This window comes from Leptonychotes weddellii, chromosome 4 (assembly GCF_054177405.1).
Source record: "Leptonychotes weddellii isolate Sample4059 chromosome 4, ASM5417740v2, whole genome shotgun sequence".
In the NCBI taxonomy this organism is placed as follows: domain Eukaryota; kingdom Metazoa; phylum Chordata; class Mammalia; order Carnivora; family Phocidae; genus Leptonychotes; species Leptonychotes weddellii.
Genome location: NC_138372.1, coordinates 157486222 through 157512179, shown reverse-complemented (window position 1 = coordinate 157512179; position 25958 = coordinate 157486222). Strand labels below are relative to the sequence as shown.

Here is a 25958-nt window from a genome sequence, read left to right as displayed (position 1 = left end):
GAACAAAAAATAAACGAAAACATGGAGAAAATGCTTACTGTTTAAATCCACGTAAAAGCAAAAGTCTCATCACGATTGCAAAACATTCTAAATTGTGAAACTTAAGTTACTTGTAAAATAGACAAAAGTAGAGCTGCTTCCCCAGTCGTTTTTTGAGACCTCAGCATCAATTTAAAGAAAATGCTTGTATTTTAAAGAAAGCTTATTTCAAAATGTGAATCCTTACACTAAGTACAAATAAGGACAAGAAGGAAATTTACATCTCATATGACAGTGCTCCATGGGTATGCAAATGAAGATGATGGGAAACTGAAGTTTACAAAAAAGTTATTTGCTTCACTATCCAATTCTTTAAGGAATAATAAGAGATGGGAGCCTTAGAAGAATGACAACTGGTGCTAATATAAAAATGATCAAAATTACATAAAACTGTTATGTGGATTACGTGGAAAAAAGAGGAAAGAAAGGACGGACGTACTTCACTGTGTAGAAAAGATCTACTTCTGTCAAATACTGTCTACAAAAATTTTTTTTGTATAATGAATCATTTTTCCCAATCTCATTTTTAAATCAAAATTATGTTGGAATCACAATCACAGTCACATGGAATTTATGCTACCAAAAGACAGAAGGGATCGAGAGGATCCTGGTCCAAATTTGAGAAGAAAAAGACTAGTTGAGAAAACACTGCTACTGCTACTCCAAAGCAGCAAAACTAGAATTCAAACTGGTTATTTTAAAAGCGTGGCACAGCAGTTTAAAATTTGAAAACACCATTGCTATTTTAATAAAATAGTTCCGTTTTAATTTCCCAATTCCCCTCCCCGGCAATGGGACAATACAGTGTCACTTTGTCGAGCTGCTGGGGAATTTTCTTAGCACTTTGTGGAAACTGTTGGCTTTCAGAAATGGACAGGCTGATTTGAACTAAAAGTCAGACAAAATACAGAATTGCAACAACAATAAAAAGCAATTTAGAAAGAGGATCAAGCCAAGCAGATAGGCAAAACTATAAAATCAGTTTTCTGGGACTGTTTATCAGGTCAGTTCCCTAATTTCAAAAAGCCAAACCAAAGCAAAGCATGCGGACTTACATTGCTTCTTTAGTTCTTTCAGCTGTTGTTTAAACTGTACAAATTTTGCATTATTTTGAAAGTCTGCATCACAATTCTTATTCTGTAAAGCCAAAAATTTCTTCTCCACTAATAATTTTAGATCTGGTATTTTTTCTGGACGTTCTTCTTTTACCTGAAGAAGACAATACAATTATCTCAGTTAAATGTTAACAATGACACTGTTTTGTAACATTATTTTTATCTCATTTCACTCAAATAAAAATACAGTGAGGTAGGAAACAGAATCCCAACAGAACCAGAGAGGCTGAGACTTGTTCCAGAACAGACTGCTGATAAACAGTCGGAGGAGCCATTCGTCCCGTCCACTCATCACTTTAATCTTAAACCCTCGCCCCAGTGCCCTACTAACTTCCATCTCCTGACAACTTACTAGGGAAAAATCTCACACCAGCGCAACTCTGTGCCCTCCAACTTCACCAGAACTTGAGCCTCATGGCTTCCTCCTTTTTGTCAGGTCTGCTCAGTCCCCTCTCCTACTCCCCAAGTCCTGATTCCAGCCTTCACTCTCCTCAGGGCTCCTCTGCTCTGGCTCTCTGCCCTCAACGGGGAAGAGTGGCTGGGACTTCATGAAGAAGTTGAGGCTTTAACCTTGAATTTCACCAACTGCTGCCACAACGAGGAGTAAGTGTCCCCTGTTCTGCTCAAAGCTAAACTCTCAATCTATATTCCTTTTGTTCCTCCCAATATTTTATTATAAAACTTTCAAACATGTGGCAAAGTTGAAGGAATTGTATTTTGCCATTCACCTACCTCCTAGATGCTACAATTAAGACTTTGCTATGTTTGCTTTATCACCATTATCTGTTCCATCTATCTGTTTTTCTTTCTATCCTCAATCTTGCTTTCAAGTTCCTTCTTAATTCGGTCTTCTTCACCTGTCAGAACAAACTTTCCCCTCTAGAAGCTTTCCCCCCAAAACCTCTAAATTAGCTCTTTACCCCCAAATTTAACAACAACTTCCTCAAATCCCTGCCCACTCCCCTCAGTTCTTTTCTCTTTACAGTCCAGCTCCTTGGAAAAAATCCTCTGTACCCACTGTTCCTACTTCCTCAATCTCAAACTTGAGCCACTGCCATCAGGCTCCTGCTCCCCCCGCCCCTCCCCAATTTCACTGTGATTGCTCTTCTTCAGGCCTTCATATTTGGCTCCTTGAATCACTGGCCTTTTCCTGATGCTCCTGCCACCAAGCAAAATTCACCCAACTCTCCCTCATGTCCCAACACGCCTTAGACTTCTACCACAGCCCCTGTAACAGTGAGTTGCATTTATTCTTACGTTTCTTTCCCCTAATAAAATGCACTCTTTGAAAAATATGTGATTTATCACTGTGTTTGCCAGCACCTGGCATGTAGTAGATTGTATTCAATATATGTACTTGATATCTTTCAAGTGAATTAATCTACATGCTCCAAATATACTTACCCACTACAACCCCACTGATCGACTTACTGTCGTTAGCAGAGTATACAATATAATTTCTGAAGTGGAAGACAACTTAGAGGTCATCCAACCTTAATCTCCACCTTCCTCAGTTTTATAAATAAATAAAATTATATAGAAAGAATTAAATGACTTGTTTACTATAATCCAGTTGGTTGGAGGCAATGTCAAGACTGTAAAATAGATACAGAAAATTCTTACTTTTGGTTCCAGTCAATGGAATATACTTCTTATCTCTCCGAATCTGAGTACCAAGGCATATGAAGTCCAAAGATTACCTGCAACTTATGTTTCAATTACCCTTTGTCATGGAAAAAAGAATTTTATAATCTTCTTTTGTTTAACTGCTTTGGATTTTAATTAGTTAAGTCAAAAACAAAAATTAAGCATGAAACCAAAATGCCTAAATGTATATATATAGTACTGAGTGTAGAAACGGACTGTCTTCTCATTGTACAGATGATATTCAACCAGTGCTGGATCCATCATCAAAGAGAGTTGTGAGAAATACGGAAAGGCCTTAATGACACATCTGATATGTAATTAAAAATTTAAAATAAGGCCTGTAAGGCTAAAGAACCAATAAAGCACAGTTTGGAAAAGAGAAGGTAGAGAGGCAATTTAATAATGCCTCATGTCTCAAGAAAAAGAGCTGTGATACATGGTGACTAGCCATCCTCCACCTCTACCATGGATACAAGATGGAACAAGTTTAAGATTGTAGCATGAAGTTCAGAGTAGATATAGAAAATAAATTACAAGTTCTCAGAAAAGAATTATAGCCTCTCATTCTGGATTTATAAAATAAAATGGACTCAGATCCACCTGAGATGTTAATGGTGACATTACAGGCAGGTATAAAGGTGAACCTTCTCAAGGTCTTTAATGGGGTTGAAATTATTATTTAATCTGAGGCAATCAGAGCAGACCTGAGCAGATGATCAGTAAATGCAAAAGTTCTTTTCCAATAAAGTCTCTAACCCACTCAACATATTTAATTTCCCTAGCTTCATTACCTCCACTGCTGAGGAGCTGGCTGGAATGTGAGGGAGGAGGGGATGGAGAAAGAACAGGCATTATGAGGTAGACAATATGGCAACCTGAAATAGGACAGGAAAACCTGAATAAACCAAATTTAGTGATTCAGAGTACTCTTTTCCCCCAAGGCCAGAACCTCAAAAGAACTGCTGGAAAGCACATAAATTCACCACAGCAAATATCTTCTCTGGAAATGTGATGCTGCGGTTGGCAAAACTATGCATTGCAGAGAGAACTTACTGCACTCTAGCTATTAAAACAAGAGCCTGGAAAATATTAAACTCCTTATCTGTTTAAAATCAATGCAATAAATGGGGATTAATGATATTTTTAATGGAATCTTGCTTTGTTTGTATGTTCAAGAGAAATAAGATATATCATCTCAAAACTGGAAGGAAAAAACCCAGTCTTTGGGTAGCTGATCATAAGTGCTATCTAGTCTGAAAAAGGTAAGGATGGCCCACTTTCCCCAGGACAAATTTAAAATACTTCCAAGAAATCTGATATTGGAGGAGAGATTTTATTGGATCCTCAGTCCATCCCTTTCCTAAGGATAAAGTCCCTAGACACAGGACTTAAAACCTAAGCGAATTAAAAGACACAGGGTATATCAGTTTGCTAAGGCTGTCACAACAACTTAAGCCATCACAGACTAGGAGGCTTAAACAACAGAATATATTTTCTTACAGATTTGGAGACTGGAAGTCTTTGGCTTGTCGACGGCCATCTTCTCCTTTTAAGTCATCACATGGTCTTCTTTCTACGTGTCTGTGTCCGAATTCCCTTTTCTTATAAGGACAGCAGTCTAATGGACCAAGGCCCATCCCATTGACTTCATTTTAACTTAATTACCTCTTTAAAAACCCTATCTCCAAAATGGTCATACTCTAAGGTACTGGGGATCAGGATTTCAACATATGAACAATTCAGCACATACACTAGGTTAATAAATTTATGAAGCAGGATTTTTTTAAAAAAAGATTTATTTATTTTTTTAAGCACTTGCTGGTTCTTTTTTTTTTTTTTTTTAATTTTTGACAGAGAGAGAGAGAGACTGTACAAGCAGGGGAAGCAGCAGGCAGAGGGAGAGGGAGAAGCAGGCTCTGCTCAGCAGGGAGCCCACTGTGGGGCTCGATCCCAGGACCCTGGGATCATGACCCGAGTTGAAGGCAGACGCTTAATGACTGTGCCACCCAGGTGCCCCTGTTTATTTATTTGACAGAGAGAGAGAGTAAGAGAGAGTGCGCATGCACCCGGGGGCAGGGAGCCTGACCCAGGGCTCAGTCTCACAACCCTGAGATCATGACCTGAGTCGATATCAAGAGTTGGATGCTTAACCAACTGAGCCACCCAGGTGCCCCTGAAACAGGATTTAAAAAAAAAAACAGCTCATAGATTATTCATCTTTACACCACTGTAATTTAAAAATGACAGAAACTATCAAGAGGTAAACTTAGCAGATACCATACTTACATAATGGGAATTTGATACTGCCCTTGGGAGAGAAAAGGTCAGGTTTTTATGCACCACCCACTTACCCATCCAGTATTCAGTGAGTACCTTCCAAATGCTAATAAGCACCATAGCTAAACAGGAGAGAAACCAGAAAAGTCGATCAGGAGCAGATGGTGAATAGCTCTGAAAGTGAGACCTGATCTGATAGGCAGCAGGAAAGACACTAAAAGACTTTAGGAGTAAAATAAGAATACCATGAAAAATTTTTTAAAAATAATTGCTAAAATTGAAGCATATAAGATGCACTTCAGACAAGAAAGAAGGAGGAAGATATTGCTGTAGGTTAACTAATGGCAGAGGTGCTGGCCACCTGACCAAATTGTAATGCCATTTTTTTTTTTAAGATTTTATTTATCTGACAGAGGGAGAGCATGCAAGAGCACAAGCAGGGGGAACGGCAGAGGAAGAGGAAGAAGCAGGCTCCCCGCGGAGCAGGGAGCCCAACGCAGGGCTCGATCCCAGGACCCCAGGACCATGACCTGAGCCGAAGGCAGATGCCTAACCAACTGAGCCACCCAGGTGCCCTGTAATGCCATTTTTAAAGCAGAATGGCCAAGTCTTTTCGTGAGGAGGACAAGGGATTGTGGACGACTCCAGGATATTTAATAGTTAATATGGGCAACTAAGTAAATTACATTTCTTGAGGAAAGAAGTGTGCAAACCTGAATGTCTGTCGAGTGGAGAGATCTAGTACGCAGCAGGAAAGACATTTAAAATGAGAAGATGGGAACAGAAAGAAAAGAGATGCAAAAGGAAGTCTGAAAGAAGCAAAGAAGAAAACCAGGTGTGAGGAATGCCACAGGAGAAAGAAAAAGAGAAAATTTCCTTAACAGAGGTGTTTGTCCTTTGGGAAAATGATGCAAGAGAGCTCAAGTAAGATAAGGTCTAAAAAGAGACTGGACTTCGTTACTAGGTACTCTGTACACTGCAGTGGAACTAGATGCGTGTCTCAACCTACCAGCCTGTGGAGCTTCTCTCGGGCAAGGACTATTTGTCTGGGGTCTAGTGCACTTCCTGTTGTACAGTAGGTGCTCAAAAGGACAAGTGAACTATGGGGCAGCCAAATAATACTGTACTGAGATGAGAGAAGAGATTAAGGGAGTTCTGTGTTAACAGATGAATAAAGTTTGGCAGCAAAGGAAGAGAGACATGGGAGTAGATCATGGGAAAGAGAGCTAAAGAGCCTTGTTTATTTGCACAGAGGATAAGAGTAGCCTGAAATCAAGGTGACATAATGGAGGAAAAAGAACATGGACCCAGGGATCAGACAGATCTGCAACCACCCTATATATGGATCTTGGGACAATCCTTCCAAGTCTTGGATTTCTCTTACTCTTAATTAGGAATCAGGAACACCCACTTCAGTGCTGTGAAGACTTAATTAAATTATATTTGTGTTTCACTTTGGCAGGTAGTGGATGTTCACAATTTTTTTATTCTTTTCCTTTTATCTTTAGCATACAGCCTTGAACGTGCTTGTGGACTAAGAAGAAGGAGCCAGTGGGGAAACATAAATCACAAATGCTAAGAGAAAGCGAGTAACAGATTTCATTTGAGAAAATCATTCTCTAGGGCAAAAACTAGAGAGGAAGGAAGACCAGCTGGGAAAGCACAACAGTCTTTACCAAGTGTCAAAAATGCCTGCAGGGCTGGACAAAGATCTGAGGAAACCCCCAAAAAGAGGACAACAGGAAGTGGTGAGGACCACGGTGAAGCAGACAGTACGAGCCCCAGGTGAGAGGAAGCTGCTACACAGCACCAGATGACTGTGGCCACGTGAGAGAGCAAGTCCAAGTGTTGAAAGAAAAATGAGAAATCTAGATTTTTTTGGCGACATGTTTTCTAGTTTTAAAACAATGCACAGTCCAAATAATACATCAGCCTAAAGCGATGACTTTAAATTTCTATTTAATGCAAAGGAGGTATTTTAAGACATAAAAATAAAAGTACTTCTGTGATTCACAATATTTGGGGGTCCAGTGCAACTCCCAGATTTCTACTTGAGGGATGAAATATGGCCCTTTCAAGCAGGACAGAGAATAATGGAAAAAATAACAAAAAAGAGAGGAGAAAGTAAAGGATTCCATTTTGATGCGCTAACCCAAAGAATTTACGATCAAAAACTTGGGCTCTACACCTGAGATTAAAAATGAGGCTCTGTACTAACTGAATGGCTTTGGAAAAGTTACTAAATGTGTCTAACCTTAGTTTCCTCACTTACAGGTAGAAAATGCTAACGGTATTTGCCTCACAAGCGTTGCTGAGAAAAACAGATGGAATGAAGCAACAAAGCACCAAGCGGCCCACCACAGAGAATGAGTAGCCATCCTTGTCGCTGTCACTGCACACTTATCATTGGGGTGCCTGGATATATAGGTCTGCAGCTCAGCAGCCTGACAGGGAAACATCCACATGGAGGAACCACTGTGTAAATTTTAGGAGAAACCATGGAAATGAAAGGGATTACCAAGAAGACTAAATAGAAACCAAAAAGGACCAAGGATAGAACTGTGGAGAATACCACGTTTATGGGGCAGCTAGAGGAGTCTAGAAAGAAGAAGGACAAGAGTTAAGAAGACAAACAAAAGAAAATACCCCAAAAGTCCAGGAAGGAATTTCGAGATCTGTCAGATGCTACAGAGAAGTCAAGCTACATAAGGACTGAGAAGTGTACACTGGATGCAGGAAGTGGGTCACTGGGGACTTTAGCAGAAGCAGAGATATGCACAAAATGCTGACTCTAAAATATCCAGACCTTTGTTCAATTAATTGTTTCAACAAGATGGAGCAATAATAGGAAAAAAACCAGACACATACCCCAAAGTTCCACAGGCTCTCCAACTAACTACTCAGTTTCAGCTCAAAATCCCTCATGAATGTTTAGCTCCACTGAATTGGGACCCAACACTCCTGTGACTGCTATATTTCTCTATGTCAGCAAGGAGAAGGCAATCAATGAGCTGTCAACAACTAACTTAGGCCTCTGGTGGCTCTTTCTCTATGAAGAAGTTGATTGTTTTGAAAAAGCAATTATGGTTGGTACAAAAGGCAGAATCTGGTCCTTACCCATATCATTTTCAACACACTTTAACATAAAATTTTAAATATTATAGCATACCTCATTTCTTTCAAACAGTATTATATACATATGCAATTACTCAAAGTATTTCATTTTATTGCCTGAGGGCAAAGTCAAGGTCTTCTCCTCCTCCAATTATCATTATTGCCTTATAGCTATCATTTCACTGGGAGGGGAGATCACAGGAGCTAAGGATATTAATGGGCTGAGTCATTCACACACTTTGAATCATGTGAGAATCTAGTATAAAATTAGTCATTCTTGTAACTAAACCAAGACTCAGATGGATTTACTCTCTGAAATAGCCACTGTTACATGTTTGGCTCCCAAAATAACACATACCTGATGATTTACATTTTGGAAATCACACAGCATTTAGAAGTTTATTATGGGCACACAGCAGTGATAAGCAATTTGCTATGTGTTCTGTTCAGTACACTAAGTACTCCAAGCTCTAATTCACACTCAGCTTGATCTAAGGCTACAGGACCTGCTTTAATGCCTAGAGTCCAGAGGGAATTACCTCGATTGGTCCTAGAACATTCATTCAACAAATATTTGCTAAGGCCCACTGGGTACCAGGCATTATGCTAAGCACTGAGACATTTATGGAAGTTGGCCCACACTTATGACACACCGCCAACCTAACTGGTCATGCACAAGGTAAATTTATATAGGCCAACACTGTCTCCACCTTTATATAGAAAAAAGCTTGGTAAAGTTTTTTATTGAAAGGCATGTCCAGGCCAAGAATCATTATGCTTTCACTGGGTATAACCTAATTGCATGTACATATGGAGACACACTAGATTTCCTATAGAGTTTACTACACTGTCTTTGCCCTGTTTAAAAAAAAAAAATACACACACACCGCACACACTAATGATGACCAGCATGGATTATAGCCTTCAGCTCATGCCAGTTTCTGTTGTCAATTGCACAATCTGCAGTGAACTCTGTTGGACCCAATTATTTGTAGTTGAGTGAGTTTCCTAGTGCCATTATTTAGTTTGACTTCTGACAAAACACTTAAGAGAAAATACTTCCTTGTTGAGCATTATGACACATCGAATGGACTTCATAGTTTGCCAAGGTGTTGCAATACACCATTATTGAGCAGCTGCCTACCAGACATGGAAACATCTCTCTTCCTTCAAGGCTTTCAGAAAAATTTTGAAAATAAAACATGTGTGAGAGTGCTGTTGGTCTAATTCTGATGGACCAGTCCTGCTAGAATAGATAGTTGTCTAACAGACGGCAACTGAATGAGGCAACTTGCCATGTATGTGCATCTGTTACCAAACATTTATGCTGTTGAAAATTACTCCAATAAATTTCTCATGGCACCATTCCTACTACAGGATTATGACCAACAGGAATGACTTATTTATTTATACAGAATATAGCATTAGATTCCCATATGGGGGACGCTGGGGGACCAACGTACTGATTTTGCCTCTCGAGTTTACTTTTTTAAAATTTTTTGGCAGAATTCATGGAAACATGCATTATTTATTCATTCGTCCATTCAATAAATATTTACCGAATGCCTACCACACACAGGCACTAAGCTGGGCACTGGAGATGTGACAGTGAGCAGACTAACCTGCACCCTGCTGTTCTCATGGGGTTTAGGGTCTAGTGGAGGGAACCAGTATTATCCTAACAGTCAAATACACTATCACCAACTGCTAAGTGCTGTGAAGGAAATGTATCAGATACAACATGAATATTGAGGACATCATTTCATAGGCAATCTTTTGAAGCACTGCTCAATTTAAACACAGGTCACACTCCTGGGAGGGTAAGAGGATGCTGATTATTGTTATTCACAAACACTGCACTTGCACAGCACCTTTCATGGGGGTGGTTCAAAGCTTTATACACACAAGTATCATTATCCCAGTTTTAAAGATGTGAGGAATGGGCAGCTAACAGTAGTTAAGCATCTTGTCCAAGGTCATACTGAGTCAATGACCAATGGTTTGAACTCATTTGAATCCCCTTTCAACTTAATTTTGCTTTGCTTGTGCCTCCAAGTAACAACTCAGAATGAACTTTTATACTCCATCTTCATTTTATGAAGACATACTTGATTGCACGCATGTATCCTCAAATCTTTAGTGGTCATTTGTTAGTTCTTGTATGAAAACACACTTATTCTGAATTTGAAATTGCCCTTCTTGTCTGCCAGGCCTCTGTCATCCACAGAATTACTAAACGCCTTTTTTATCTTTATGGTATTTCATTCAAGATTTTGCGGTGAAAAAAGTTCAGCAATGGGTTGATGCTAACAGGATTTTCTGATCTTACCAAGTACCCCATTACCCAGAAAGATGATCTTCCAGAATGCTAAATCATTTACTGGAAATTCAGTTCCAGTGCTAAATGGGAGACAACACCTCATGAGGTCAGAGTAATGTCCCACAGGATGCCTGTAACCAGTGAATAACATAGGACATTGTTTCTCCAGTAGCCAGAACACATGGGCCAAGAAGCAAGGGACAAATAAACATGTTCTCCCTGTCATCACACCTAATGACCAACTTGCATCCCCCCCCCCCCCCACCACCACCACCATGGCTGCAACTCTAGTTCTGCTGGTTTAACAGTCTTCATTACCCAAGAGAAGAGTGATTTCACCAAAGGACTCAACAAAGCCTAGACTGATCTGGAAGTTTAAACTGCAACCTAACAATTTTGAGCTCCTCGTGACACTGAAAAGACAGACAAAAAATGAGGGTTACAGAACTGGTTGGAACAATGAATCTTGATTATCAAGGGTAAAGAGGATGGCTGCTCTCGAGTGAGAAAAGGGAGGTGTGAGTCAGGGGCATGAAACACCTCCTGGGTTTGCCATTTCTAATGGTAAAAGATAATGGAAGTCAGAAATAACTCCATACAGGCAGGACCATCAAGAACACAGATACCCCAGGAATGAATGTCGAGGTGTTCCAGTCAGATAAAAACCTACAATCAGCTGAGAGTTGGCTGAGGGCAAAGAAAACATGGACCGGGTCATGGAGAAAAGGAGTTAAAAATACCAACTATGGGTTCAGGACCAATGGTGAAAGCTAAGACAGAAGTATCCATGCATGTGTCTTCCTGAGTTTGACACATACATATTTATGGTTTTAACTAATTTCTCTCTTTTCTCCTAATATTTTATAGAAAGTTGGAGTACGATAATGGATCAGCAACAACAACAACAAAAAAAATGAGCATGGCCCAAATATCCTGGACTTGGCAAGAGTAACTAATAAGATGTTTGATCATTCTACCTTTTGGGGAAAGAGAGAGCATGTGATGAGATGAGAGAGAGTTGCAGTATGTTAGTAGGATGCATTTTGTTATTGTTCCCACTGTTTGCAAATTTAAGTCTGGAAGAAAAGTATACTCAGAGGTTGAGCAGCCAAGCTCACTGGTCTAGAACCTTTTGAACAGTCTTCCTATGTTTGGGGAATCTCCCACCTTATGAGAGACACCTCACTGGGGTAGAATCAGAAATTTGCTTTCTTGGCCTCCCTTGCAGCAAGAACACAGACATCATGTTGGTCCTTGGCCAGGAACTTCAATTCTTCAGAAAGACATAAGGAGGTACAGTGTAGAAAGTGCCAGCATAGCCCCTGGAACCAGATTACCTAGAGATTTGACCTTCAAATCTCAGCTCTGTCTCCCACTAGCTGTGTGATCTTGGACAAGTTACTTAACCATTCAGTAAGTCCATTTCCTCATCTAAACTCTACCCAAGCCAGAGGGTGTTGTGAATATTGAATGAATTAATATATTTAAAGAATTTGGACCTTTGAAATTCAAATACAGTAGCCACTAGCCATATGTAGGTTTGTTTGTTTTGTTTTTTAAGATTTACTTATTTTAGAGGGAGGTGGAGAGGAGGGGCGGGAAGAGAGAGAGAGAATCCTCAAGCAGATGCCAACACGGGGCTCGATCCCAGGAACCTGAGATCACGACCTGACCCGAAATCAAGAGTTAATAGACCGAGGTGCCCCCGCGTGTGGTTATTTAAATCTAAATTAAAATTAAATAAAATGTAGGGCGCCTGGGTGGCTCAGATGGTTAATAAGTGTCTGCCTTCGGCTCAGGTCATGATCCCAGGGTCCTGGGATCGAGTCCCGCATCGGGCTCCCTGCTCTGCGGGAAGCCTGCTTCTCCCTCTGCCTCTCTCTCTCTGTCTCTCATGAATAAATAAATAAAAAAATCTTTTAAAAAAAATAATAAAATTAAATAAAATTTAAAATTTAGTTCCTCAGTCACACTGTCACATTTCAAATGGCAGGAGTGAGAGGCTACTTTTCTGGACAGTGCAGACGTAGAACACTTCTACTTTCTGCAGGAAGCTCTACCAGAACGTGTTAACCTACGGGATACTTCCCGGCACTCAGGAAGCACTCAAGTGCTACTGCTACTGCTACTTCCACAACTACCGGCATTGTTCTCACCACACTGTTGTTGCTGTTGTTACTTTATATTACATCCCCAGAACTTATTTATCTGGTATCTTGAAGTTTATACCTTTGACCACCTGCAACTAATCCCCCCTACCCGCCACCCCTCTCCCCCACATTATCATTATTATTACAAAAGCAAATTTAATATTCAGCTGAATTTAAGGTCTGGAGGAGGAGACGGACAAGTGAAAAGCAACTAAATGTCGCTGGATAAGAATCAGCAGCAGCAACTTAAGAGCACTTAATTCATAGTTTATTATGGGCAAGGTATTGAGCTAAGCATTTCACTTGACTTATTTTAGTTAATCCCCCCTCCAAACAAACGCACATATCCCTACATTACAGATTAGGAAACTGAGGCTAAGGAGTGGTGTAACTCCCAAGTAGTCCCAGAGCTCGCCAGTGTTGGGGCTGGGGCTCACTGCATTGGCGGGTCTGTTAAACTGCTAAGTCCATGACTTAACTGCTACCCTAGACTTCACCAAATACTTACTGAGTGCCCACTAGGGGCTGTGCACTGCTCCAGATGCCGGCAAAACAGTAGTAAACGAAAGAGACCGAGTCCCTAACCTCACAGAGTTTACATTCTAGTTGGGGAGATCAGTAACAAAATAGTAAAATAATTAACCAGATGATAATGAGTGCCACGGAGAACAATTAAACAGGGTGGGGTAGGTGACCTCACCTATGGTGGACGGTCAGGGTCAGGGAAGGCTTCACTGAGAAAATGACGTTTGAACAGAGACCTGAAGCGAAGTAAAAGCAGATGAGGTGAGAAGTAATGATGGATGGAGGGTGCGACAGGTCAAAGAGGCCAGTGTGTGACCTTTAAGCTTTATTCAGAGAGAGATGGGAAGGTTTGGGCAGGAGTGAGAAGATCTGATCTTCTGTTTAGAGGACCACTCCGGCTGTCATGAGAACAGATTTTAGGGAGGAAGGGCGGAAGCAGGAGACCAAGTAGATGCAGGCCACTGCAGTCATCTACACAAGGGTGACGGCGACATGGATCAGGGTGACGGCAGCAGACGAGTCGGAGGCGGTCACATTCTAAATACATTCTCAAGGTAGAAACAACGGGGTTTACTGAAGGGCTGAATACGGGTTGTGAAACAAGGAAGGAACTTAGGACGGCTCTGGTTTTGCCCTGACTGCATGAAATAGTACAGATGCCACCTTCTGAGGTGGACAAGTCTGGAGAAACAGCTGGTTTGGGAAAAGAAAAAAATTAAGAGTTTAGTTTTGGAAGACTGAATGTGAAATGCCAGTGGGAAGGAAATGAAGTGGAAATGGGAAGACGGCTGCAGATGTGAGACATGGCTCTAGAGAGAAGGCAAGGGTAGAGCTACAAATGCTGTGAAAAATGACTAAGTGCTGTTGTTAGAAGAGCGCATGGGAGTAACACACTTCCGACAGAGATCAGGCCATGTCAGGGAGGGCTGTTAAAAAGGAGCCATGCGAAGTCCATCAAGGGTAGGAAGGCGCTAGCCATTTCAAAGTGAGAGAAGAGCACCCCCAGTAGAAAGAATAACATGTCCTGAGGCCAGAGACATGAGAACATTCCAAGAACTAGCATAAAGGAATGGTAAAAAGTGAGACTACAGAGTTAATAAGCAGCGGTATATACCAGGTAAAGACGTTTGAATTTAATCCTAAGAGTAATAAGGAATAACTGAAGAAGGTAAAGTTGTGTAAAGAGCGAGCAAAATAACAAAAATTTATAACGTAGAAAGATCGCTTGGGCTACTAGACAGAAAACACTGGGAGGGAGCAAAACGCTACAGCAAACTCGCCATCGGAGACTTAAGGCCCGAGGTGGGGATGAGACCGGTGAACTCACCCGAGAGTCGGTCAAGTCCGGAGATGGAGCGCATGCTGGGAGGAGCCCAGAGGAGGAAGGAGGATCACCAGTGTTCCGGTATGGGAAGCTGAGTGGATGTTATCGCCATTCACCAAGTTCTCGCACCCCAGGAGGAAAACACGGGGAAAAGTTCTCCCTGATGCCTGCTGAATTTAAGAAGCACTCGCAAGTGGGGATGTCAGTGTGATCCCTGGACAAGCGTCCGGGCACAGAAATAAGGATTTGGGCCTCAGCAGCACAAAGACAGTGATTCAAGTTACAAGCATAGAACCTATCTCTCAAGAAGAGAGTGTAGTGTGAGAAGAGAAAAGGGTCAAAGAACAAGCAGGAATACAAAGATTTAGTGGATGGAGAGACCTAAGGAGGGCTCACCAAGGAGACTATGGAGAAGCGGCCAGGAGCTAGAAGAACAAACAGACATGTGTGGTCATAAATGGAACTTAACACTTCAGGAGGGAGGGGGTTATCAATAGCAGGAAAGTCAAGTAAGAAAATGACCGAACTACAGCCCCTGAGCTTTTCACAAGGTGTGTAACCTCGAGCAAGTCACGTAACTGGCAGCCTTAGCTTCCTCACCTCCCCAAGAACGTTCCATCATCCTCCGCACAGACTGTCGTGAGGACACGCAGCACTGTGTATACAGTGACAGCATGGCGTCAGACACACTCGGCACCAAAAAAATGCCGTACTTTTATTGCCATGCATGCCAGACAGGTGACGGTAACAGAGAGAGCAGAGGTGGGAAGCACGAACCAGCGGAGCCGGTAACCGGGAAGAAAAATGTCCAGACTGAAAAAGAGCAAGTGGCAGAAAAGAACGAGTCTTTCCCTTTTCTTCCGCCCCTCTCCCAATGTTTCTTTTCTCCCTCCTTCTTTTTTTTTTTTTTTTTTAAAGATTTTATTCATTTATATGACAGAGAGAGAACAAGTAGGCAGAGAGGCAGGCAGAGGGAGAGGAAGAAGCAGGCTCCCCGCCGAGCAGGGAGCCCGATGTGGGGCTCGATCCCAGGACCCTGGGACCATGACCCGAGCCGAAGGCAGCGGCTCAACCGACCGAGCCACCCAGGTGCCCCCTTTTCTCCCTCCTTCTAAAGGAAGCTGAGATTGCAGTCATTCCCCCGAGCCTGTCAAAGGGACCTGTTCACATTATTTTAGAGTCAACACAAAGAACTGTGTTTTTGCAGCCTTTCACCACAATCATGAGTTTGTGATCTGGAGGCTATGCTCTTAAGAAGGGCAGCTTAAATTCATGAGCAGTCCACACAGAGATAAATAAATGTCCCACAGGAATTAAATCTATCAATTAGTGATTTCAAAAATCCTTCGAACAGTTTTTGAAATGATAAGCGAGGTAATGCTTATCAAATGAAACATTCTAACTACATGATTAAGGAGACCTTTGAACAACCAAACGGACTTTCAGGTTGGTTTCGACACAGTCACAGAGACGTTTCCCAGTCGGCATATGCTTTCCTATCAAGGATTAAGGTACTACCCTTCCTTGCTCTCACCTCCTCAGAGACATGGGGGCAGGTGGAACTGAGAAACTGTCTCCAACACTTGCATTTCTAATGTAAGACACACTGCGTTCTACATACAAGAGTTCACGGATTTTTTTTCCATGTTATGGTAAGAACTAACATATCCCTACATTACAGATTAGGAAATTTTACTTCGCTTCAGGTCTCTGTTCAAATGTCAATGAAGAAGGAAATTAATGAAAATTCACAACCCTAGACCAAATTAGTCTCTTTGACTTTCTAATTCTTTCAGTGCAACTCTCAATACACAAAGCCCATATTATATGCCCTTCCCTACCTGTTTATTCTGTGGTACATCCATCAAATTCAAGGTTCCTGGAATAGCCCTAATTACTGAGGACCTCAATTTTCCGACACACATTTAGATAAGCTTCCCTTTCCCATACAAGTCAGCGGTGGTTGGTGATACTGGGGCTATCTGGTGGTAAAGAGGCACCCTGCTTTAGAATCTGAACAGTTGAGAGAAGCATTCCTTGCTCCAGGGTTTGTATGAGTGTGTGGAGGAGAAACGACAGGAGGAGGGGTATATGTACTTGGTGTTAGCTCTCCTGAAGAAAGCACACTTGAGAGGAGAATGGGGAATGCTAAGTTTCATGGAAGCACATTCTCTCTGAGCATTCGGAACCAGGAAGACCAGCCTTTAACAGATGGCACTGGGAGCAAGAGCATCCCTGTCACGTAACACGTCTCCTCTGGGTCTTCCGGTCACACCCTCCGTGAACTAGAGGACCTGAATAACCGAAAGAACGAATTCACCATTTCTGTTATCATCTAAAAGAAAGGGAAATGCCAGTTGTTTTCTTCCTTCTGTTCTTGCTGAGTAGCCATCAGAAAACCTATTTAGTAGGACTGAGGGAACTAAAAAGAAGGCAAAATATCTATTTTGGAAATACTATGTTTTTCCCTCTAAATCCATAACCTCTAACATTCTTAATTACCACAAAGATTCTGATAAATACGACGTCTGACTTCAAACCCCTTGTCTTTATATCATATTACATAACTACAGCATGGAATGAGGGCAATCCACGGGTATGTAGCTGGATCTTTCCCCCAGTTATCACATCTCACCCAACACAGTAAGGACTGTGGAATTAATACTCCAGTAGTGCATTAATGCTCCTTATCCTTATGGGTTCCATTCACTCTGGTCTAGCAGCCTATCAAATTTTCTGATGCTGCCTTCTCTATAACTAATATGGCCTCCTAATACGTGAAATTACTTCCCACTACTAAAGCTATCAAATTGCCTTTCGCCTTCCAATTCATCTCCTATGAGAAAGGTTTCCTGACTAAATGAAAATGAATTTCATCCATCACAAAGCTAATCAAAAAGCCACTATATGCAGGAAAATTAAAACCATAACCAAGACAAAACCAGTCAGATGCTTCATAGTCTATAAAATACTTTTTAGAATAATTTACATAATTTGATTCTCACTGCCCAGAGAGATTAAATAACTTCCCTGAAACAAACACCTAACAGGGGGCAGAACTGAGGCTACAGAGTAGTCACCAAGTCTGGAAACACAGATAACGCTATTTTATAATGCAATGTAATATTATATAATTAAGCCACATATTGTGTTTGCACTTACATTCCCAGACTTGGTGGCCACCCTGTAAAACCCAGCTCTTCTAGCCATAACTTATTTCCGTTCATTCTCCCATACATTTTGCTCTGGAAGTGCTAAAGAAGGGAGCAGTCAATGGAAAATACCACCTGACACTGAGATGATATTTAAACATTTATAAACCAGCTTTCATACTCTGTTTCCCAATTTAATTTCACAACAACCTTACGCACGGAGATTAAAAGAGGCAATTACTCTGAATACCTACTATGTGAAACCTCACTTCCTGTGAAGGCATGAAGCATTTTACTTATATTATCTCATTTAATCCTTGTAACAGCCCTATGATGTGTTACCCTCATTTTACAGGTAAGGAAACCGAGGATTTCAAGAAGACCAGTCACTAGCCCAGTGTCATCCATTACGCAGTGGAGAAGCAAGGGTGAGGCTGGGTCTCCTGATTCCAACTGCAGTGTTCTTTCCACTATCCCAGTGAACATTCTTTACATGTTCCATAAAATGCCACACACTGACCATGGAGAGACTTCTCCCTCAGTGCTTCTAAAAAGAAATTAATCATGAACAAATCTATAGGCTAATCTGGCAAGAAGAAAAAAAGTTCCTCTACCTGAGTTAAAGACAACTGAACAAGCGCTAGAGATATGTCGGCTAGGTATACTTTTGTTATGGAAAGGACTGAATATTTTCTTTTTTTAAAGATTTTATTTATTTTTTTTGACAGAGAGAGACATAGCGAGAGCAGGAACACAAGCAGGGGGAGTGGGAGAGGGAGAAGCAGGCTTCCTGCAGAGCAGGGAGCCCGATGTGGGACTCGATCCCAGGACCCTGGGATCATGACCTGAGCCGAAGGCAGACGCTTAACGACTGAGCCACCCAGGCGCCCGAAAGGACTGAATATTTTAATAATATAAAGCATCTATAACAACTGGAAAAAAAGATTTACTTCATTTTTATTTCAAATCCCTAAAATTCCTTCATATTCACACCACTGCCACTTTTAAATTATAACACAGACAAATTAGAAGAGTCAATAATACTGGGCCCTCTAAAGTTTCCCTTTTTTCTGATAAAACAGTTACATATAACAATATGCTTTTCCTCAAGCAGTTCTTTATTACTAGCATGGCGTAACTGAATCCCTCCCTTTTCCAAGTCAAATCAATGTGAAGAGTCACTTTTTGTTTCGACTAAATGTCCCAAACCTTTACCTCTGGGCAGCTGGTAGTAAGACAGGTGTTAAAGCCAGAAGCGTACTTTATAAGGGACACTAGACAAAAGCATTCTTAATCCCAAGAAATCTACAACTCAAAGTAAACTCCATGAACTCCATCTGTCTTGAGGCACGGCAACAGCCTTCAATTACAGGTCAAAACGCCAAGCTTCAGAGGCACTTGGCGGGCTTAGTCAAAGAAGCATGTGGCTCTTGATCCCCAGATCCTGAGTTCGAGCCCCACATGGCGTATAGAGATTACATTTTAAATAAATAAAACTTCTAAAAAAAACAAAAACAAAAACACCAGAATAACCTCTTGAGAATAACCCTGTGACCTGAGCGCGTACCCTAACCTCCCTGAGGCTCAGAGTCCATCACATCTACCCTTCCTAATTGGAGGGTTGCTGTGATCATTAAAGAGGTCAAGGAGCCCAGAGGGCTTCTCACCCCTCACTTGGGGTGAAGGAAACTGGTTTCAGACTTTTAGTCAAAGGGCCAGGGGGACTGACCAGGGGACCGACCAGGGGACGTTTCCAAATCTGGTTTAAGCAAAGCATCAATAGCCCTGGGCAAATATCAAATAACCGGGGAAGCCAGAAGAGAAATAAATTCATTATCGTCCAGACCAAAGCTAAATCTTCCAGAACATTTTAAACACAAAATGATACCCATACTATAGATGGGCTTTGTTATAACTTTATATAATTTGGATCACAATTAACTATGATTAAATCATTTTTAAAAATTTGCCTACACTGGAACCCTAGCCCCAGAATGTTATTTATAGAGGAGATGGTGTTCCATGATTAAATTCAGAAATCCAAACGCTTGGAATGTATCTTCCTCTTCCCAGCTCTAAGAGCTAACAGAGACTCCCTTCCCATCTTTTTTTGCAGAATCAGGAAGTATCCCTCACTCTTTAGTCCTGTGGCCATTTGGACATGAAATGTCAGACAGGAACTGTCGGGATGTAATAACTTATAGAACTACTTTTCACCTTTTTTGGGGGGAGAGGTCCACAACACATTCCTGTTTATAATCTCATTTTATTTACCACTACCCAGTGAGGTATGCAGGACAAATACTATTATCACTCTGATTTTAGAAATAAGGAAGCTGGAATACAGAATTAGCCTGACTTTTCCAAGGTCACTGCATGGCAGAGTGAGGATTTGAAGCCAGATCTTTATTTCCCAGACCAACATTCTTATCAATCAAACACCAACTGCTCCGGAAAGGGGGAGAAAGAAGTAAAGGTGATTGTGATTTATTCAGACTTTACTTTTAGACTAATTTGGTCTAGCGTTGTGAATTTTCATTAGTTTCCTTCTTCACTGTTGATGAGTTAGTCACTAACATGATCAGATCAGAAATTATAAATTGTTTTAAATTATTTCCTCATTGTTAAATATAGATATTCAACTCTAAGTGTTTCATAATGAAGTGACTCAGGGACAGAGCGAGCCCCATCTACATGAGTCACTTGTTGAACTGTTACAAGAGATTTATGCAAAACTCTTGGGAGGTGGGTGGGGAGGGGAGACAGAAATAAACATTTACCAAAAAGATGACTAAATCAAGGACAAAAAGTGAATGTAAAACTTTACACATTCTTCCTTTCCAGTTTAGGCTGTGGGATGAGAAAATAAATGTGAGGAAACAAGACACAAGCGACCCCTTACCATTAATACTGGGTTCGGGTGGTTTAGGAGGGCTCACTAATTTAAATCACCGTGCAGTGGGCATTTCTGTGGTAAGAGAAAGAGATTAAAAGTTAACAGGAAGGGGCGCCTGGGTGGCTCAGTTGGTTAGGCGACTGCCTTCGGCTCAGGTCATGATCCTGGAGTCCCTGGACCGAGTCCCACATCGGGCTCCCTGCTCGGCGGGGAGTCTGCTTCTCCCTCTGACCCTTCCCCCTCTCATGTGCTCTCTCTCTCTCATTCTCTCTCTCTCAAAATAAATAAATAAAATCTTTTAAAAAATTTAAAAAATTTAAAAAAAGTTAACAGGAGGGAACGCCAAGACCATGCCTTTATATGGCACTTTTCCCTCCCCAGTGCTTTCACATGCGGTATCTCAGGGTATAATCAAGAAATGAGTCCAAGATAGGAAGGGACAGATACTACTGAGTTCGTGTTGCAAACCTGTTGAAGGTCACACGGCTATTGAGGAGATAAGTGCTAAGAAACCTCAATCATTCAATCCAATTAAATTAACACCCAGCAATTTACCATTGTAATGGGATCACACACATTTTACGCCACAAAGGCGAAACACCTGAATTCCCTATTCTGGCAGAGCAACTCCATTAGCATTACAGAAAATGTGGTAGGACATATCCTAATTTCATCTATATTATTTATAGGCGCTTTAAGTAATATCTTAAGAATTTCTTCTAAGAAAACACTGTGCATATGATGTTTCTGCTGGGGCTTTTTAAAACACGGTGTAACCACGCTTTACTCATCAAATTTAATTTCTGATTTTACAAGAGGGACACTCTAAGCACACCCAGGATTTAGTCCACTTAAAGTTCCTATTTTATATTTCATGTGACATTTTTGGCTTCTGTTACATGTTGGGGACTAAAATAAACCTCGGGGCGACAGAGAGTAATGTGATGGGTAGAGAGAGTTTGTTCCTCGGTACCAGCAACATTCCAAGAACCACAAACAGCTGAGGTAATGAGAAGGCGGCCGCTGAACCCCGGGGGACCCTGGGTGTCAGCCGAGGGGAAGGTAGAAAGCACACGAGTAAGGGACGTATGGAGATCAATTGTGTGATGCCATCATATTAAACTATTTCTGGTTATTGTGTCCAATTTTAAGTAACAGGGATTCAGTGTTTCTAAATATCACTTGCTATTAGAAGATAATTAAATGATTACTTTAAGATGAAACAAAGGATAGAGGCACCTGGGTGGCCCAGTCGGTTAAGCGCCCTCTGACTCTTGGTTTCAGCTCAGGTCATGATCTCAGGGTTCTGGGATCGAGCCCCATGTTGGGCCCCCACACTCAGCGGGAAGTCTGCTTGAGAGTCTCTCCCTCTGCCCCTCCCCCCTCCCTCCCTCTAAAATAAACAAATAAATCTTTTTTTTTTTTTAAGATGAAATACAGGATAGAATAGAGACTGTTCACAACTGACCGCATTACTCTAGCCCATGAGAAATGAACATAAGGATTTTCACTGTTTTAAAGAATGCTGTATTATGTGACATAAAAAATTTTCCTAAAAAAAAAAAAAAAGCCCAGAAAGAAATGAAATTCAAAAAGTTCCAGTGGTTAAAAATTTGAGTTGGCCAGGACACAAAAGAATGAAAGACACAGGGCCACTATCACCAGAAGCTTGATGCTTTAAGAAACAGAATGAAAAGTTTACTCTCAGTGATAATTCACTGTGCATTGGCGCCACGTCAGAACAAGAGTTTTCCTTACCAATACAATCGCAAACTCGCATAGCGCTTGGGGAAAACATAAAACCCGTTATTTATATTCTCTCCCCTATCCTCTTTCTATTCTCTCACTTGTCAACAATTTATGGGGATCACACATTTGAAATATAGCTGACAACTTGCATATGACACATCAGAGCAATAAATCCAATGCATTTTCCTCTCCTGCTATTTTTTCAAATGGGTGCTACTAATAAACACAAATTACTTAAAGATGGAAATGTGGCTCATGGACTATTTCTCTGTGCACATAGGTATATAATTATGTTATTTATTGAACTATCTTGCTGACATCTTTAAGTGATTTTTGGTTATCTAAGAAAACATCAGAAGTTATTCCTGAATTACCAAAGTTTTTACTCAGTTGTCTGGTTCTTAGCTCTAGTATGAATCCCCCTCATCACCACTAACTAGCATATGTGAAATATAATCTCTTTCTCATTGCTACAGACATTGTATAGACTTAGTGATCAGGGAACTTCAAACCCAACCGGCCAACGCCATGCTGCTCGCTGGCCTCCGCGTGGACCCCGTCCCCGCAATTCCACCCAACACTTCCTGGTCACACCACTATGAGGACTAAGCTCCCCTCAACACCCACTCTGTCCCCACCACCACAAGACCCCTTTTAAGGAGAGAGGCCCTGCCTTCAACCTCTGAAGAAATAATCTCTGGCCTTTCCCAGTGGTGGTTTTCTACTGTCTCATCTCCTCTCTGAATTTTAACTCAAAATTCCCTTTCAGATGCTATTGAAATTTGAGCAAAGGAAAGGACTTCTCCTTTACAGAAATGCCCTGGGCCATGTTATAAATTAGTACAACTATTCCAGGTGCTCTCATGCCATCATTTTCCATCATTACCAGAACTCTACAACTTGTACTATCATTCCCACTTTAAGAAGAAACTGAGGCTCAGGGCTAGAGCAGAGCAAAGCCAGAATTTAAGCAAAGGCTCTTTTCCCCTCACTCTGAATTTCTTAAATATGTTGCTAATGTCTCTGTGGGAGGATTTCACTGTTAATGCTATTTTGTAGCTATTTTGTAGATACATGTCCAGAGGTTTTTGTACCTTCATTAGACCAAGCATACTACTGGCAGGAACTGAACAACTTAATAGTGAGATTAATAAACAACTGCTTTCAACGCCACACTTTGAAAATGCATTCATTTTACAGTGAACCTTATTAACATTTGGTGATCCAGGCTCCATTCAATCTAGTTCCCTGCCTCTCTTCCACTGCCCACTAGCACCACTGCTAGGTAATCGGGAACGGCCTCAATCTCAGCTCTATTTTTAATACTTATTACGGTGAAACGTTTGATATGGAAGGAGCTAAAGTGACTATCTAAAATAAGGGCTTGGTGCTATACGTGGACCACACTCAACATCAGAAATTAATAGGAGTTGGCTATATTAGAGAACACTCACATCATTTAAATAACACAAGTAATTAGCTGCTGGGACTGCCTGGGGCCACTGAGGCCCAGATGTTCAGTGTCTGTCTGGAGTGCTGTCATGAACCAGGCCTTTCAAAGGTCTGGATGCTTTTCCTGCCCACATTGCTGCTGCGTCCCTCCTGCCTATTCTGTACCCTCCTCTCTTCCTTTCCTGGAAAACATTTCCTTCCCTCCGCTCTCCTGAATCAACGCTCCCTGCAGGGGTCTTGTTTACTTCACAGACTCTGAGAGCCAGGCAATCACTGCATATTTTTAAAAAACTTTTCCTTCCTCTTTTTCACTGTTGGAATAACGCACAGTCTTTTCAGAGGCCTGGCCCTTTCCCAATCTACACAGAAACATCTCCTAGGTCCATTCCGGAATTTCAGATAGGGAGTTTGATGCACTCCCCAGTTTCCTGGATGCCAGAGAAACTGCCGCAAACTGCAGGCCCATCCTCTGTAGCATAAACAGGTGGAGACTATAGAAGTAGTTCCCAAACTGGGTTCTGTGGAGCATCGGCCCTTCCCCCAAAGAGATTTTCTAGTGAAAGAAGTTTAAGAAATTAGTAAATGTACTTCCTTTGGAAAATCACAATGCATAAAAGCATATTAAAGGCTTTGGAGTCTTTAAGGAAAGTCTTTTAATCAAGCATTCCCCAAACTTATTTGACCACAAAATCCTTTTTTCCTATTATACTTATTCACATCCTGATTAATCAGTATTACAGAGGAAACTTTTGAAAATGCTGCACTAGAGACACATTAAGTCCCAGTAGAGTGTAAACATTTTATAATTCCGAATAAAATCCAACACTTAATACCTACAAAACACTAAGATGGATTTCTATAAACCACCCATGAAAATCAGTCTCATTATAGCATAGAGCAGAATGTTCACCTATAAGCAGCTACATTACTTGGTGACCTAGAAGATTCAGATCTAAGTTCTTTCCTACAGAAGTAACTCAGTTAGTGAAATACTATATCCAGACCTACTTTCTCTGTGTATTAGACAAAATGCTACCAAACACAATCTTAATTTGGGAATAACTGCAGAAGAAGTTCTAAAGCACCAGAATAGAAATTAATTACCAGTAATCATAGAAATAGACATATTCTGGGCCAAGTGGCTAAAGAGTGAATACCCAAAGTCAACTTTTTTTTTTCCCGGCTTAATTCCCATACCTGGGCAACATTCCTAAAAACAAAAAGGTTCATATGTGAAGCATTAGGAAACTTTTGACAAGAAGGGTGGTAAAAGACCACGCACCATCTTGTTGTGTCAAGTGTCGGGGACAGGGAGCAGAAAACAGGGTCTTCTCCAGTACCTTCCCAAATGGCTCCAAGAAATCTTCACTATTTTCCACCATCATCTTTCACCTTCTTGCTATTCTGCTGACAACAGTATTTTCTCTCATGCTCAGGAATCTTCTGTCCCCAAATTTTTTAACCTCCGAACTAATTGCCCCTTCTTCTCCTTTTGTCAATGACTCACAATGTGGAGTACATTTTTACATTTAGTTGGTAGATGATCGTATCTAATAAATTATATTCTCTGGCCTGAAACTTCCTTCAGACACTACAAAACATTCACTTTCTAAGGGAGAAGTGCTCCCCAAATCTGGTTAAACTAAAATGGTAACTCCCAACTTGCAAGATACCTCATATGATTTCATGTTCAAGTGGTGGATGTTAAGGTAACTTTAAGATTTACAGAAGGCAAAGCTCACCAATTGATGAAGGGTGAAGGGTGAGGAAGCATAGGGACGTGATATGTCAAAAACCGTTCTAAACCATGTAGTTGCATAATGACAAGGCTGAGGTAAGCTATACCTTTGACCCACCTTGTTCTTTTATTATACCTAAGAATGTGTTGGTTTCAACAGCTTACCTGAGGTATATTTCTACTCTTCTGTCACCATATTAGTTTGAAAGGACAGATTAAATGTTCAGGTTAGCTTATCAAGTAAAAACCACAGTACACAAGGCATATCCATAAACAGATTTATAAGAAACAACACAAGTAGACCAATCAAGCACCTAGTTGCTCCTGTTCAGTTAACAAAAATAATTACCCTCCCCAGGTAGGAACTGTTATAAAATAACACTGACTTAAGAAAACAAAAACAAATACATGGCAGCAATCCAATTTAAATGCTTTGAAAATCTTATATAATCTATAAGAT

The 25958-nt window shown here is 41.0% G+C and overlaps 1 protein-coding gene across 3 annotated transcripts in view; it reads right to left on the bottom strand.

The window, feature by feature from the left end:
* The window catches only part of NSMCE2 (NSE2 SUMO ligase component of SMC5/6 complex), a 197897-nt gene that overhangs the window by 128834 nt on the left and 43105 nt on the right, over positions 1 to 25958 (bottom strand). For all 3 annotated transcript variants that reach the window (XM_081816537.1, XM_081816538.1, XM_081816540.1), the window contains one exon: positions 1095 to 1248. In XM_081816537.1, the coding sequence (XP_081672663.1) occupies positions 1095 to 1248 (154 nt within the window). The remainder of the gene's footprint in view (positions 1 to 1094; positions 1249 to 25958) is intronic.